At 39.1% G+C, this 18,420-nt stretch overlaps 1 protein-coding gene across 5 annotated transcripts in view; it reads right to left on the reverse strand.

The window, feature by feature from the left end:
* The window catches only part of SPAG16 (sperm associated antigen 16), a 405,835-nt gene that overhangs the window by 166,503 nt on the left and 220,912 nt on the right, over nt 1-18,420 (reverse strand). For 4 of the 5 annotated variants that reach the window (XR_011141788.1, XM_068947881.1, XM_068947879.1 and 1 more), the window contains exon 12: nt 8,124-8,309. The exons of the other annotated variant lie outside the window; for it this stretch is intronic. Coding sequence is in view for 3 of the 4 variants with exons in the window: in XM_068947881.1 (XP_068803982.1) it covers nt 8,124-8,309 (186 nt within the window). In the remaining variant the exon portion in view is untranslated. The remainder of the gene's footprint in view (nt 1-8,123; nt 8,310-18,420) is intronic. 5 annotated transcript variants of the gene reach the window in all.

Consider the following 18,420-nt stretch of genomic DNA (forward strand, 5'->3'; position numbering starts at 1 on the left):
GCGGATACGCTTATCAAAGTACTCCTGCTTATGACTGGCGAGGCACATTCCTGCTCTTGTTCATTCACCGGAGAGAAAAGCGGGAAGCAATTCACAATTACTTGCATTGCAGCTCAGTTTGTGATTTTGGGGACCATTGCACCACTTTAAGAGGTACCACACACACCCTGAGCACGTAACATCTGTACTAACTGGAGCCGACAGGGTATGACTGTGATGACTGAAATACTTCATTTTAATGAACTGTTGTCTTCACTGAATTCTGTAATAATATCTGACAGCTTCCAGTGCTGTATGAATTGCTCTCCATTGGTACAATTAATTTTTGTTTTGGTTGAGACAGCGTAAGACAGTGTTTCTAGCAAAATGGGTTGAGTAAAGGAAAGACTGCCAGTTCTCAGTGAATGTGACATAAATGAGAGAGAAAAGAACTCGATAATGAGCCTGGTATGTGGTGAAGAACTCTACTATCACTTAAAACGTGTTGGAGTGCTGTTTATTTGCATCTGAATACTTGATGTAGGACAGGGGAAGCGTTCTGTCAAGATGCGAACAATATTTGGCAGAAGCCATAGCTGTAACACTGGCTCAGTGGCAAGCAAGACAAGGAATTCAGCTCGTGCATCATCTACAAGAGGAAAAAACAAAAAAAAGGGTCTTCTACATTTTTTATGATCAAGGCGTACAAAGTTTGCTGGACCTGCTGGCTGGTTTGGTTAGGATTTGACGGAAGGAAGCCTGAGCATTGCCTTCATAATACATAGGGCTTAGGAACTAGCTGGCATTTGGACAAGTGAGGTAAGGCAGGTAGAAAAGCATCCCACCTACAGTAGATCACATTACTTTAGTAGTTCAAGCACAAGTAAAGCTTTCTGCCGGCCAGCAGGAATCCAGCAGCCAACTATACGTTGGGGGTGACAGAAGGCAACTGAAACAAAAGCATAACTGACCCTCTAATGAATTTTTCCAAGCCCTGTCAAGCGCTCAAATAATAAAAGTAAGGAAACTGTTAAGATACCAAAAAAGAGTATACATACTTTCATGTATATCAAGTGCAACTTTCTCTGGTGTCTTTTCTTAAAATAGATGGAAATCTGATATAGATATCTGAGTGCAGATATCAGATTAGCCTTCTAGAAAATTTTACAGAGAAGAGAACTCAGACATGTCAGAAACTGGCTCTAATTACCATGCCCTCCTTTAAAAATAATGTAGTAACTTGTTTTGTTCTCCTGCCTTAACCAGAAACAGTGCTATGTGTTTCAAGATCAGGAGCACCAAAACCAGAAAGCAAAATTCTTACTTTTCTTTTTTTTTTTCCCCCCAGAACTTTGGGGGGGGGGGGGGGGGAGAGAGTTCAAAATATTTCTGATACTGAAAAATTTTGTCATAACTAGTAAGAAATGCAAGTATGCGTCTCATGTACAGGCTAAATTGCTACGGATAGTTCCGGTAAAAAGCACAGAGAACGTTGATTTATCCAGACCTGCGGCCAGCAATGACCAATACAGACATTTGGGGGAAGCTCCAAAATTCCTGTAATGTTTAATGCTACAATTCCATGGAGGAATGTTTCTACTTTATCCCCAACAGTGATTCATTTCTGTTGTGAAGCACGATGGCTGACAGTCTTTGTAATACTGCTAACTGCAGATGCTTTTAATTCCTGTATGTATGCATTCTTTGAACATTGCTATGCAACTGCAAAGTTCAGCACCAAAACACTGCTTTAGCACTACACTGCTTAAATGATAGGGGAAATAATATGTTTCTTATGACCTATTACTAATAAAAACATAGTTCTGATTTTATTTCTTCTCACCCTGCAGGAAAGTTTGAAGGTAATTCATTTTGACATTTTTTAATGGTACCAAGGAACGAAGAGTTGTATTTCTGAAGATGGCTTCAACAGTAACTCACTATATGGCCTTGAGTAAAGCACTTCACCTCTTTGCTTAGTTTCACCAAACATAAATAATTAAATCACCTAGATCAGGCATTCCCTGAGAATTAAGTAAGACTTGTCTGATTTTTCAGACTTGCAAATACGTTATTTTAAACATTTCTTATTGTCAATGCCTGCTGTCTTGTACTAACTCTGTAATATGATTTAAGTAAGTTTACACTACGGAGTTCAGGGCACACTTCCTTAAGAGTAAGTTTTATACTTGAAGATTCATCTTCTTTTCTACATATGAAGAGTAAGGCATGCTTTGCCCTGAGCTGAACAGTTACGCTTTAGATAGCATTTCTGCCCTGAGAATTCACATCTTAAAACTGATTTTTTACAATTGGCTCTCTGGGAATTGTAATATTAGGTTTTAGACTTTCTTTCATCCTAAAAAACGTGACATAGAACTCTTGCATAATACTGCATTTTGCGACTTGGGCTCCGGCCTCGTAAAAGGCCTCCACTTTTACCGGAAGCGATTTAACATGGATCTGGTGGAGCACCTTGTGGCTTCTGCCCCACCGAGGAGGGAGTCAGAAAGCAGCCCCCAGGGAAAGGGTATTTTGACGATGTTTGGGTTCAGGATGTGAAGACGTGGCTCCATTTTGAAAGCAGACAGTCTTAATGAATTTCTCCAAAGGAGGTATTTATAGAGCCCCAAATTAGTTACATTTGGTGTGGTAAAAAACTACAAATCTGATCTTTAATATTTCATTTAAAAGCTTTCCACTATATAAGGAAAAGGGAAGAAAAATAAACTGAATACAAACACAAAGGATGCCAGGAGAAGTTAGGATACACCCTGTGTCTGTTCACATTGCTCCGACGGTACAAAGCAATTACAACCCGAGTTTTACTAGCCAACTTGGTAATTCAAACCTAAATAACTTCTTCACCAAGACTAAACCAAAAATATATTTAAAAGAACAAGAGCAGTTTAAGATCCAAACAATTAAGATTTTTTATTTTAAAACACAGCTTCCAATATGGGAGAAATTTCAAGGAGTTAGACAAACGTTACTGGGTTAAAGGAAGAGGAATAAAAATAACTAAATGACAGGTTAAAAATCAGGGAACAGAAAGCAGCAACGGCACCAATTCCCAGACAAGTATTCACCCTGAGGTTTGCCCCAGCACAGGACAGAACGATGTTTCTCTGTGGCCTGCTTCCACCATGCTTTCACTACTGAAAGGAGCCAGAGAAAAACACAGAACTTGTCCAATGCCTATAAAACGGACAGACTCGAGACGAAAACTTGCACGTTAATTCTGAATGCTCTGACTTGGGTGCAAATAATTTCTCAAGCTTAAAGCATAAATAATAATTTCTGCATTTAACATACAGTCCACAGCGTATGTCTGTAAAACTAAATAACCGACTGTGTTTACATGAGATATATGAAGTTCACTGTGATTTGCGTATCAGAGATCAGGCTGTGAATCTCTGACCATATTTATAGTTGGATAATTGAAATTAATCTTGCCAAAATGACTTTGACAGCCCTGGATTTATGGTCAGGGAAAACAATCCTGGAACTGTTTGCTCAGCTATTAACATGGCTGGCTATATATTTTCAATCTGACTTAAGCTTATGAATAAAAAGAGGTTTGCAAATTACAAGCCGCGGTTCCTACCTCTTCCTTCCGTCCGCCACTTCCTGTCCAAGTTGCTTCCTATAACCGTTACCAAGATGGGATGACCTTGAAGATAGCAGACATATCTGGACATTTTATTTATGTATTTATTTGTAAAGCCATGGCAGGTATATTAGGTTATCTTTTGTTTTCCCTCTCTCCATAGATGTTATGCCACCGTTTTCATTGTTTCCAACAGCCCCAGCAGAAGGCATCAAGAAGTGCCAAAACTAGAAGCGAGACTCCCTCACATCCTTCAGTGACACGGATAGCAGTTTCTTCATAACATTCGTCTGCCTCTTACTGGGGAAAAAAAAGCTTGGGCATTTTCTGTTTGTTTGTTCATGGGGCTTTTGTGTTCTTTTTGTTTTTTAAACTCAGAATAGACCTTTAAATAAAGGGCACATAAGATGTCATGGAGAAGAACATTATTAACTACAAAACTACCTCACATTAGCCTTACAGTGGAAATGTCATTTGTGGCTAGATATAAGACAGACACTTCCAACCTACACAGAAGAAAAATGCTTATGAATTATCTCCCTTAGGGGAGGGCAAAAAAAAAAAAAAAAAAGCCAGCAACACCTTCACCTCCTCATAAAATAAAACTAAAGCAATAAGCAATCTTGAGTTTTTGTATCATTGACAAACAACTACATAATTTATTAAAACTGATCACCTCCATTTTTATTCAAGTTAGTTAATATTTAATGTCATGATACACCTTGTAGTCTTTGAATTCCAATAATGGATTTGATGCTTGTGAAAGTTACATCTTGAGTTGTTTTTTTTTTTTTTTTGGGGGGGGGGAGGGTGGTAAAAAATTAAAAAAAAAAAAAAATAGCAAAGAATCCTCCTCATTTTCCTGATACCAAATTTTCAACCACACAGAGATCTGCTGTAGGCATTTTCAAAAGTTATGTTTACAGATTTAAAAAAAAAAAAAGTATGTTTCTAATATAAAAAAAAGAGCGGCTTTATGAAAGCTGAGCTTCTAGAAATAAAAGAAAATTAGAGAAATGCACGTATTTGTATTTGCCATGTTCATTTACAATGTCTCTCTTCTAGAAAGGTGACAGCTAATAGCTTTGATATTTATCTTGCATTTCTTATACTTTCAGTATGATGCTTTCCAGGAGCGCTCAATTTGAAAGCAGGCATCCATCCAAACATATTGTATCAAGGGAGCAGAAAGCTCTCATTTATAAAATGTTAGTTTGTTATTACGGGAAAGGACTTATCATGAGATTAAGCAGAATAACTGCAATCGCTGATTATTATCCTACCACAAGCATGTTATCTTGCACCCTGTCCCCCATTCAGAAACAGCTTGTGTCAACCAGCAGCCACTTGGGGAATTAAAAGGTGGCAACGAGATAAGCGCATATTCTGCAAGGATAAGATGAAAAAATTATCTAAGCATCAAAACCCCTTGCAGTAAGCCTGCCCCGCTTTCCCGTTTTTGTTGTATGCACCCCAACCAGAAAAAGAGTCTGAAGGAGGTTACATATTTATATGATATCCTTATCACAGCTGGCTTCATCTGTATCAGGGGACTCTAGGCACATTACAAATTTATCAGTGACCCTCCCGGAAACACCTAGGATTAGCGCTGCCAACTCAGCCAATTGGCTTGGCAATTAATCTTGCCAAACCAAACCATGTGGCAGGCTTGGGGGGGGGGGTCTTTGGTGTGGCATTTCTGTATATAAGCACCAGCAAATTAACAGTTCAATCGGAGAACTACCAGCTTGCTTAAACTGTCGACAGCTTTCCCCTCCTTCTGCATCTTGCCATATATACTGTACGGGTTTTTCACCCAAATTCCATTAACATGGGCGCAAGGATCAATTGCAGCTGACTGTGCTGCAGAATCAAGTCTCTAGGCTGCATGTCGCAATCTTGAAACCATCGTGCCTTGTTGTCATCAAATCTCTTTTTAGAGAAGCTCCTCAAGAATGTCTAATTTTTCCACTGTACTCATTTTGCACAAACTGCATACGGAGTCTTTTCTGCAGCACAGCTTACAAATTCATCGAAACAGACTAGCTGAACAGACTCAATTGCCTTTTGGACTCCGCTAATATAATGTAAATGAACACGGCAGTGAGGCCTTTCTACTTCGTACTCTGCGACTATTCCCATTCTGAGCATATTACGTCACTTTTTGGCACCACCTCCTACTCCCTCTAGCCACTGAGATTTTTGCATGACTTAAGGTTTCAATAATTACATGCTGATAGCTAGCCTTTCACATGAGGGCAGTGCTCCTTACTCTCCTATTTTCAAATGCAAAATGCACATCAGGCACGCTCGAGGTAGAGAGCAATGAGAGTTGCAAATGAGTGTGAGTGGGAGGCATGGGTTGGCAGTGAAGATTTGCTTTGATCCCTCTGACTACAAAAGCTTCCTCGGCAGAGAAGGTATTTTAAAACGTCTAAACAAAACCTCCCCTATGCAAATTCAAAACCCTTCTGACATTAAATTAAAGCTATTCTTAGTAATATTTGTTAAAGGTCATGAATGTGTCATATAAAGGATGATGAAAGTATTAAAAAACCCTACAAAAGGTTAAGAAAAGAGGCAACAGAACAATACATTTCCAATGTTTTCCTTTTAAACAACACACTGACCATTAATTCTTATTACTCATCGCAAGGGTGGTAGCATCATCCGTTATCAGAACTGGCTGACAATTTCTGTTATAAAATCCATTTCTCAACTGCTTTTAACTTCGCCAAACTTCAACTGCTTTGTCTAAGACCATATAAAACTTGAATATTTCTCTCAAGTTTTTGTTGTAGTAGCTGTTCTCAGTTTATTCAAAATATTTCATCCACTTTTAAGAATGAGGCAAAGAAAAGGAAATATTGTTTAGCCCATATGGAAAACAACTGATTTTTTTAAATTATTTAATTCTTTCTCAATTCACGATTTGAAGCAGAGACTGAAAATCTGATACCAAAGTAGCCTTAATTAGCTTTCAAAAAAATATGACCCTATTTGGCTGAATTAGAAATTTGTGAAAGCTCTCAGCTCCTATGTGCCCATCAGAGAAACACGAGACTCTCACAGCCAACCCCCTGAGCAGTCAAGCTGCACCCAGCCTGCTCCCGAACGGGTCTCCAGAGACCGGGACAGGATTCTCTCCGTACTTGCAGCAGACTAGCAGTGAGCTAGATGAAAGGAAAAAGGAAAAGAAAGGAAAAAGGAAAAGAAAGGAAAAAGGAAAAGAAAGGAAAAAGGAAAAGAAAGGGAAAAGAAAGGGAAAAGAAAGGGAAAAGAAAGGGAAAAGAAAGGGAAAAGAAAGGGAAAGGGAAAGGGAAAGGGAAAGGGAAAGGGAAAGGGAAAGGGAAAGGGAAAGGGAAAGGGAAAGGGAAAGGGAAAGGGAAAGGGAAAGGGAAAGGGAAAGGGAAAGGGAAAGGGAAAGGGAAAGGGAAAGGGAAAGGGAAAGGGAAAGGGAAAGGGAAAGGGAAAAGGAAAGGGAAAAGGAAAAGGAAAAGGAAAAGGAAAAGGAAAAGGAAAAGGAAAAGGAAAAGGAAAAGGAAAAGGAAAAGGAAAAGGAAAAGGAAAAGGAAAAGGAAAAGGAAAAGGAAAAGGAAAAGGAAAAGGAAAAGGAAAAGGAAAAGGTCTCCCGTGCTTTTTCAGAGAAGCTTCTTTCCCTGCTGTGGCCAGTAAGCTTGAAGGAGAAACCCACCTCATTCGAATGCAAAGGAAGGAAGGAAAAGACTGAGGGGAAACGACAAGTCCATTAGGACTGGATCATAAAGAACCAGGGAAAACACAAATGAGACTGGAGACTTTTCTCTGTAGCCTGATGACATTCAGTTGTTAAAAATCAGACCAAAATGCAGTGGTGTCATCAGTACTATGGCTGAGTTATTCAGAAGTCTGCAATGGACAATGTGATCAAAATTCCATCCTATCCACTTAAGTTGCACATTAAATCAACATATGGCACCTCAAATATAACTGAAGAAAGGTGAGAAACTAATTGGTAAGCTGAAATACACTAATACTTCTAGACGTACCTTCATAAAGAATGCTTTTGCCTGAATAATAAAGAAAAAAAAGGAGTATATGTTGATTTATTAATAGTCACCTTGCCAAAACACAGAAAAATGAATAAATTTCCATTTGCTCAACCTTACATTAAAATTTGTTGCATACTCATGAGCTAAAAACACAATACAGAAAACTGACTTAAGTTTTTGTTCCGTTAAAGTGCCTACTAAAGTTCCACACAGCTCTGACCTTATTTAAAAAAAAAAAAAAAAAAAAGCAAGATGCCAAATAAAAGCAAACACTTTTCTTTTCACTGTTCTAAATTATGTCCTTCCAGCTCTCTGTTAAGTAAAGCCTTTGGTCTCACATGAAGGCCTGTTTTGCACCCACTTCCACAAATTCATTTACGTACTTAAAGCAAAGGCCACAATTTGGCGCTAGATCTCCCTCTCTCACTGGGCTAAAATACAGAACACTGGTTATTAAGTAAAGTTATCAATCAGCTAATAAAGAATCTTTAATAACTCCATACCTATTAACATCCCATATTTTACTTGTGTTGTCCATGGAGGCAGAAGCCACAAAATTGCCACATGAGTGCCATGAGCAGTCCCACACGGCATGGGCATGTCCTTCTAAAGTCAGGATGCATTTGTTTTTCGAAAGATCCCATATCCGAACTGTTTTGTCCGCACTTGAAGTGACCAACTGGGTACCGCTGTGAAAATAAAAATTGGCAAGGATACAGGTGAAGATTCTTCAAAGTACACAGCAAAATCATTTAATTATATTTAGAAGGCCAGGTTAGGCAGCAATAATTATTTTTACATAAAAGATATATGAATAAAAATAGACATGTGAAAAGATTCCTATTTTTATTTTTACACGGCCTCCTCTGATACATCATGGATGAAGCTCTCATGTATGAAATACACCACAGAAAATGAAGAAAAAAAAGATATGAAAGAACTGTCTTCCACGGGAAGTAAATACGAGATCCAAAAATAATATTCTCACTTTTTGTAACCTCATTAGGAGTTTATCAATAGAACAACCGTTAGGAGTTTATCAACAGAACAACTTAAACCGAGAGAATTACTTTCAAAATAGAATAAAATAGCTTAGGGGCAGAATATTATTACACAAGTTCAAACCTATTTCAAGATATAAATTATTAATTTAAGCATCACATGTCTGTCTCTTCTCACTCAGTATAGCTACTTTATCACATTCACTAATGGCTTCATTGACATGTTATATAAATGAAAAGCACAGTTCCACTCACATTTCTTAAAATTTCAGATATAAACTAGTATAGCTCTAGTGCATTTAAGCATGGGCATGCCACGTCAGACTACAAGTCCATTTGGCTCAGGAACCTGTATTTTACCACAACTAGCAGTGGATTCTCAGTAAAGATGAATAAGAGAAAAGACAGAGTGATTCTCCTATTATATGCTCCCACACCCATGGCTCAGGACTTCTTGAGACAGAAGCTGGGTCACAACCATCCACGGGTTTTTTTTTTTCCCCACGGTTCTCTCCGATTGCTTTTTGAACACATACAAACACTTGGCATCCGTGACCTCCTGTGTCAGTGAGTTCCACAACTCAATTATGCATTGTGTGAAAAGTAATTTTTTGGTCTTCAGGATCTTATTTGATTTCATTTGATGCCTCTGATTCCAATACTATGATTAAAAGTAAACACTGCTGACCCCTGTAGCTTCTCCACACCACTTGTGATTTGCCTTTCAAATCATTCCTCATGTGGAAGTCATTACGTATCTCTGACCATGCTTGTCATCTGCCTTAGTACCTTTTGAGATGAAGCATGAGTCCTGAAAAAAGGTGTCCCCAGTGCAGGTGCACAATTGCACAGTGGTCTTTTCTGTCTTATTCTGTATTCTTTTCCTGAGAACACTGGATTAGCGTTTTTTTGGAGCTACTGAGCAGACATCTGCAGCAAACTGCCCACAGTGGCTCCAAGATTTCTTTCCTGAGTACTAATAACTAGTTTAGAGCCCACTATTATCTATGTATAATTAGGACCATTTTTCCTCATATGCCTTACTCCGCATATATCTGCACTGAATTTCATCTGCTACCGCGTTGGTGAATCGCTTATTATTGCGACTGGAACTCTCCTCCTGCCATTGTTCACATGTAACCTTCGCTTTACTGACCTGGCTAACTACGGTGATCAGCAAACTCTTCTACCTGATCCTCCTCCATGGCTTTCAACATCATCTTAGTTAACCTGAACAGCACAGGTCCCAGCACACGTCCCTCTAGGACTTGGACAAGAAGTTCTCCCTTGCGAACACGACGATTTATTCCTACCCTTTCACTGAAATTTACCGAAAATCCAAGTATACCGTATTTATGAGATCTCCCTTGATCAAATGCTCAGTGTTCCCTTCAGGAAGCTAACCATTTGATGAGACATCATTTCTGAAGTCATAATGACACCTTCCAGAGTTTCATTATAGTAAATATTTACACATCCTGTAGCTTTGCTTCATACTATCCAGTTTTCCCAGTACAAAAGTTAGATTGACTCATCTACAGCCTGCTTGTTGTCCCAAACCCTTTTAAAAATTGAAAAAAGTTAATGAGGCCTTTCCATATTATACTAGGAATTATGAGGTTAAGATTAGAGAAAAAATGCTTGGCTATTACACCGAATATACAGGTCCAAAATAAATTAACTTCAGGTATTCAGACTAATTTCTCCCCTGTTGTCATACTAATATCAATAAAAAGATCTTGCCTTTAGGATACAAAAAACTCTGCTTTTATTTGAATAATAGAAAATGTGTTGTCACAAGTACTAGATATCCTTCCAAATCTCTGGATATAAAAATGCAGGAACAGGTAACAGCTAAGGGTTCCCTCCAAGCTCCACTGTGGAGCTTCATTCTTGGAACATACTCAGAGGTATTTAGGCTTTTTTGCAGTGTAAAAAAAAAAAAAAATAGGGAAAGTTTTTTGTTTTTTTTAAACATCTGTTTTATTCTTCCCTTCTTCCTTTTCCAATAGCTGTCCACCGCCTTGTTCTGTAAAGGTACCTACTAAGACACCTTGAAATACGTGTATCGTTTACAGACTGGATCTTAAGGGGGAACTTGCCATTATGAAATATCACCTAACTAAACTGTCAGTAATTTAACACTTAGTTTGTTTCATTTTGTTCTTTCACACTTGCCATCCCTTTTTCAAAACATCATGCTCCTCATTCAGGCAGTTACGCCCTCATGCCTAAGACAAAGTTCTGTGATTTTAAGCTCTTAAAAATTTTAACACTGCACAGTAATAATTCTGGATCTTTCTTCTTATATACAAAAGCATAGGGACTTGAAGCCTGAGTAAGGATTACCAGAAGAGGCCTCGATTTTGTCAGGCTGCTAGGAGCAAGTGTGTTTTTACTAATGAAACACTTGTACTTTTAATCACTCAAGATAGACCTCATTTCTGGAGACAGACAAAATTAGCAAAATGACAAATCATCATACCCTTTATACATTTATGGAATAAAAGAGATATTTTAAAACAAATTCTGAAGCAGGTATAGATTTCATCAGTCCCGTTTTATAACTGATTCAGAGGGTAGTGTGCGCTGCCACAGCTGTGAATCGCAAAAAAGATTCATTGCGCGTGCATTTTTTAATATAGAATCCCCAAAACGCTCCAGAAAAAACAGGTTCCTTAGACTGAATTTTGACGATATACCATCCAGGCTCTGATGCAAATCTTTTAGAAAACAGATATGAGCAGGAAGGTAGTTCAAATAGATTTACCTCGGCACAGGGTGGCAGGGAAGGAGTTAAAAAAGAGGGTTGAGAGCTCCTCCCAGATCAAAGGAGAAAAAAGCAGACAGTGGGAAAGCAACAGCAGAGGTGGTGAAGGTAAAGTGCTGAGAGGCAGGCTAAGAGTGGAAGCAATAGCAAAAAATGCGCTGCAACCCAAGGAAGCCACCGGCAGAGAAACCTCCAATTATATGGAGGGTATGTATTTTTAATTCAGAGGATCATAAACATTTTTAATTCTTTTTACCAACATAAATCAAAAAACCAGACAACATATTAGGTGAGAAAACCAATATAAAAATCCTATCTTCTTTTTTCAGTTCAAACACATTCAAATATACGCAAATAACTTTGCTTGCCAACTTTCAGAAATGTAGTGCTGCAATCTTTTAAAGCAAATGGCAGTACATTCATGTAGTATGGAACAACGCTATATGGACCAGATTAGTTAGTTTTCTGTGGTCTTATTTGCTTTGCTTTGGGCTTTTTTGTTTAGAATTTCCAGCAGACCAACACTCTACAAGGGATATATATCCCATACGCTTCAAGGGATAGATCTTCTTCCGTAATACTCAATATAGGTACAGTTCTGCCCTTCAGCTTATACCAGGTATTCCTGACTGATGGTATAAATCTGCCTTTCCAGAAACCATTAGGCTGGAAAGAATTTCGGAAACATTAATTCCACGTGCCTCAAAAACAGATGGAGCATTAACTTCTCAAGCCTTCATGAAGGCAATAAAAACATACGTTTCCTTCCATTATATATTCCTCCTCCTTCCAGCTTCATCATTCTCACTAAAAACGGCTCTATGCTAATACTTATTGAGTTGTAGACATACCAATAATTAGGGTCATATTCAGTGCGAAAACCATCCTTTGGCACAGGGTTATTCTACGATTCAACTGATTACCCTAATGAAGTATCAGTAAAATGAAGGCAATAGCTTTACTGATGGTGTTACCCCGTAAATACATCAAACCTAGCATCAATAGTCAAAGCAGCTTCAAATACCCCTCCTCTTTCAGGTATTTCTGGATGATGGACTTCCCAGTTAGATCCAAACCTGGAGATGCTCCAGAGGGGATTACTCTGGTCACCGCTGAGGATGATGTGGAAAGTACAGCCAGTAACATATTCTGCCTCATAACCTCAGTTGTCACGCAGCACCACAGATCCAATCCTTCCAAACCCACCCTGGCTGTCATTTTCTATCCGCCAAAATAACTGACAAAGTCCTTTACATCATTTAGGATCTAGCTGCGTGGGACATCCCTCTTTCTAAGTAACATGTCCATGACCAGAGTGATATCTTCACCACCACTGAACATCATTCTTGTTGAGCTTCATCCTGAGTACTGCTGGAGAGATTGAACGTTTTCGTTCTTGCCTGTTTACTTGGTAAACAATAGTCAGGTAGACTTCTCTGCCCAGCACGTCTCATCTTAAAGAGTTAATCACAGGAATGATAGCTTAGTTTCAGCAGTTGCCAGGGATAGCACTGGGAATCAGACAACACTTTTATTAGTGTATTCTACATGGCATTAAGTGAACGTAGCAACACCTGTGCTACTAGCACATCTATGTATTATTTATAGAGAGCCGTGGACATGCCTGGTTTTCTGAAAACATACATTAAGACACGATTCCCTTTCCTGAGACGACTACCGTCTAAATCAAGAACTGGTAAGCACAGTTTTACACCTGCTGCTGACAAATATTGGCTCTCTGAACAAGAATACACTAAACCAAACACAACTGGTGTTAAAGTTTTGCTTCCTACAGGATCCACAGCATTGGGTAACATTTGACCGGAGCTTAACATCAACATCAGCAACTCAACCACCTGTTTTGAACTTACAGTCTAAAACATGCTGTCTAAAACATTTCAGGATTAACAGTTTCTAACCATGGCAATTGAAACGTGTTTTAAAATCAATGCTAAACGAGTGAAAAAATGTATCTTTCACTTACTTCTATTCACACAACTATTATAAAGTGAAATCCGTAAGTCACTGTACTATTTGCTGTATCAAAGCAGGTAGATCCCAAGAACAGCAAAACCCGTGGGAGAACTACAAAAACTGTTAAAGAGGGTTCTAATTTTGCTGACATTAGATGTTAAGCCAAAGAGAAAAGACAGAGCAGGTAATCAAATATGCTGTGTTCCTTTACAAAGAGAAAGGAGTTGCTGCATGATAAATGGACCTCAGAAGCCTGAATGCCTATGGATGTGTCTTCTGTCTCTTAGCTCGCTCCATCACCTGTAACAGCCAGGCAAACTTCATTCCTTCGCCTCCTCTCCACTTTCTTTTTTTCAATCAACACTGCAGTCACAGAAGGGACAGGGCTGGGGCTAGTCCACAGCTACATGGATGCAGCTTGGCTGGCCAGGACACACTTAGTAACTGGTGACTCGTGGCTGCCAGGCAAAGCACACAAGAAGGGAGTTTTGTCGACCCTTCCCACCCAAAGAGGGTCTCTCTCTCTCTGCTGTTCAGCTGCTGATTAAAAAAATATATATTAGGAATTCACAGATCTTTCACACTCCTAACTGTCTTTCAAACTTTGTCAGAATTAGCTTTTAGGTTAAAAGTTACTCGAGAGCATGGGAGAAGGTGTAGGGAGCGTGTGCAAAAGCAGCATGGGGCGGAAAGAGGAGACGCTCAAACACATAAAAGCTTCATTTTCTTTAGAAACAAGGCTAAAAAAAGTGACCCAGATAATCACACTTACAAAAGTACATATTTGCCGTAACGATCCACACCTTAAGCCATGAAAGATCACTATTTAGAAACGCTCTTTTCCTATTTGATGCTAAAAACATAACGCAAAGGATGAAAATGCCAAATACCAGTTCAGAGCTGTATAGTCATCCTAATTCTTTTGTTGTCCTACTTTGCCTGGGTGTGTTTTTGCCTAGAATTCTCATTTGCTTTTCAGAAAAGAGATAAGGTGAAAATCCAGCTGAATTTAGAAAAAGTTGGGTCAATAGGTTGGGGGGGGGGGGGGGGGACCAACAATAAAGAACAGATGACTTGCCCACACCAGGCAGGAGGCTTCACAGCATCCTTTAGCAAGGAGCTATGCAATACGACTCTGTGTGGGCTCAGATGAAGACTGGACAAAGTCCTGGAAGAAGAATGCATCAAGGGTTACATGGAAACCATGTCTGGCTCAAGAAGTTTTTTGGATAAAAAGTAGAGTCTAGGGGATTCTAGGACAAAAATACTACAAATGCCTTTCCTAGTCTCATTTTTTCATAGTCAGCCACTGATGCTCACTGTTAGGGACAGGATAAGGGTCTACAAAAACTTGGCACGTGCAACCATGCTTACGTTCCTAGTCTGTATTAGATCAAAACACCCAGCAGATAGCAGCAAAGATTTTACTTCCTTCCAACAGGTTTGAGATATAGTTAACTTGCGTTTGTTACAAGAACTCTGAGTCACGTTAACTATTTACAGTGACATTTCTTATGAAAACCCCTAGGGTTTTTTGATGCCTATGGTTCATTTTGGGTGTTGCCTTCATTATCCTTATAGATCACATGTGTCTAAGACATCTTATAGTATAACTGTAATACGTTACATCCTTCAAAATAATCTCAAGCCTAATCTTACCCCATTTTATTAATAGACCTAAAATATCATTTATACAGAAGGTGAATGCCAGAATACTCAGAAAGTACAAGTCTGAAATTATCTTTTCTTTTCTCATTTGTCAAGACCAAGGAAAAAAAAAAATTTCAAAGATGCAAAATGGATCATAAACTGACATTCTACAAACCAAGAAAGAAGTTTCAAGGCCAGAAGTAGGGCAGCAACCAGCAGCTGTTGGACAGTACGTAGGTGCATGGCCTTACGTCTGAAAAGAAAAATACAAAATGCTGCAGAGCCCTGGAGTCTGTGACAGAAAAACTACCTGCTGGAAATCCTTAAAAAAATATCAATGCATAGGATGCCAAGTGCAAATCCCAGGTAATTTTTCATCCTACATTACCTGATTGCTAGATCTTTTTATAATATGGTTATGTCTATATACTGACCCAAGATAGGATAAGTGCTTTCCCCTGCCAGTCCACCTGGCAGCCAGGTGGGTGTGATATCGAGGGAGAAGAAACAAAGCAGCCTTTTGGCATGGCACAACTTGTCACTGCTTCTGGATGAGACAGGCACTAGGACTAAGCCTCACAAAAGTAGTGATTATTTTGTTTTAATGAAGTTCATCTTGTTTATTAAAACTTCCTTGAGGCTACGTTACAGTTCAGAAGTGAAAATTTCGTGGCTGCAACGAAATTTAAAAACGACATGCTCCTACTACCAAAAAGATTCCCAGGATAGTATATATGAATTCTCAAGAGAACGGATTCAAGCAGTTTAGAAACAAGTCTCAGCCAAGCAGCTCCCCTGTATTTTAAAGCATTTTCCCTTTTGAGTACTGGTGAGAAAAACTGGCTTACCTAACCACATGTGCAGAAATCTGTTTCACGTGGTGTGTTTCCCACTGCTCTGAGCAGCTTGTCTCTGTCCCAGTGCAGAATTACCCTCTAATTTCAAGCGTTTTGACCTGCCCTAAATGTAGTCTATAGTTCTGCATTCAGGGTCATCAGGATGATTTTTGCTATGGCCACGAGGCAGCAGATTGTTCCGATTCAGGTTACCATCTGCAGAGACCACTGTCAGGCCTACTACGTTCAAACCCATTCGCTTGCTAAGATTAACTTGTGTATCCTTACAAAAATACCCAGTGATATACCATTCATTGCAGGATAGTTTTTTTTAAGTAATAAAAAAAATGAGTTAGCCATCTGCCAGTGTCATGCAATTCAGAGTAGCTAAATGAAATTTTCAAGTAAGTTAGGCACCTGGTAGAAAGCAGTTTTTAGTGCATGCAAAATTGCTCTTTAGCAAACTTTGGAAGCATGTCAGATAAGGAATAAAAATGAAAAGACAAATGACAGACTAGTTTCAGTATTTGGAAGTTAGATGTAATGAAATGTATGTCAGCAGGACAGCAGATGGTAGACAACGCAGGGCTCCAAGTTAAATATTTATTCGCAACACTACCGTTATTTTCCAGAACTGGCATCTATGCTATACCATTCCAATATTTTCCCTCAAACAATGTAAGTGTAAGTTAGGCTCTCTCTAGACACTATCACATTTCTAAAACAAATGAGTCTATTTAGCCACATAAATCCATGCATACTACCAATCAACGTGCATTAAACAGCACGTTAATAATAGCATGTGATGCTTAATCTCAGGACCTAACCCATTCAGCTTGTGTCTTTTTTCCTCTATTGGAGTGACTCCAAAACCTCAAATGTTAATGAAGGGCTTGTTGAGGTAGGGAAAAGTATGTTTTGGAAGGAGTTCAGATATATGAATTCCACGTACAGAACAGATTTATGATCTATATTAACAATGATAATCCTGTATCACAGTTCCTCTGAAAGCCAAAGTTATGGATCAGTTATCTCAAATCAATTATCAACCCCAAATGGTTGTCCAGTGATTTCTAATCTCAATCAACAGCCAGTAATGAACCGCATCCATTAACCCTATTTGCATTTTTGCACAAAGCGTCATTATTAAGCTGTATACTTACATGCATAGAGCATTCAGTGAGTGCACGGAGATTTTACAGTGTGTGAAAAAGTTGTGCACTGGGATTTGAACAGTGCCCAGGCACCTAGAAAAACATTCAAAGCACGCTACATAATGATCTGTTGTTAGTGAAGATCAAGAAAAAACACTGGACAGTGCACTAGCCACATGTTTATCTTTTGGGCAACTGATGATCTTACGGAGCCGTGCCCATGGGATGTGATGATAACTTAAGGCAGGGGATGCATCAATAGAGCGATCACCAACAATGGGAAGTGTGACAATGGAGGAGGAAAGCAAGTGCTGAACCTAGGCAGGTACAAGAGAGAGCAACACAACAAAATTAGGATAACCACCTGTTCTCTGATACAAGGCTTCGCATGAGAACCAAGTTTCCAGTCATGAAGCCATGCGTTCTCACACCTGACAGCTACAGAAAGAAACCCCCCGAAATCCAACCCCCAAACCCAACAGCTCTCAGAGCTGATCCCAAGTCTGGACATATATACCACAATTGTCTTTTCTCTCTATTCCCCATCCATTTTATATACACTCCCCCAACACAGAGGATACAGTTACAACACGCTAAGCGCATAGTTCACACCCATACCCTGCAGTGGTAAAGCTGGTGAAGAAGTCCCCGTGTTCCTTTCACGGTTAGCCAACTCCTCCAGTTGTGCCATTGCAACTGCGTGGTAAAGCAGGGATCTGAACCTCTGCCATATTTGAAATCCGAGAGTTAACCAACAAGCCATAATTACTGATAAGAGCCCCTCAACCAGGAAACAAAGCTAAACTTATATAAAAAGCTAAGGCTTCTATCTTGAAAACGGACGTTTCAGTGCAATTCAACTTTTGTAAAAGCATTCGGAATATTTTGGGTTCATTCCAATTCAGATCTTACAAGTTGCCTTACGCTTGAATTGCCATTCTCTAGTCAACCCTAACGCTAATGTTTGCTCTTTTAACTGCTGCAGTTAAGGAAATGTGCATTTTAACAATTTAACAAACATAGATCTCTCCTTACCTCCTTCACTAGGAAACCTTGCAGCAGACTTTAGGGACAAAACAATTGCCTTTATTGCACAGAAGAAAACAATAACGAACCAAAGAACGTTAAAGGCATCAAAATTATAATTGCTCACAAAGAAACACAACACAGAAAAGATTCTATTAAAAGAGATGTTCTGACTTGTATAACAGCTCTGACTAGAACAAGAGGAACGTGCTCGGCAGAAATACAGGAGCAGAGCAACACTGTGACCAACCCAAGCGAGAAGGCAGCTGCCTTTCTCTAAATCTTCTAACTTCCCGCACAAAATAGGGATAAACACTGATAAAGCTAGAAGAAAATTTAAACGACCCAAAACGTTCACAATGAGTAAGACGAATATCCTTCTCCCCCAG

This window comes from Struthio camelus, chromosome 6 (assembly GCF_040807025.1).
Source record: "Struthio camelus isolate bStrCam1 chromosome 6, bStrCam1.hap1, whole genome shotgun sequence".
Taxonomy (NCBI): Eukaryota; Metazoa; Chordata; class Aves; order Struthioniformes; family Struthionidae; genus Struthio; species Struthio camelus.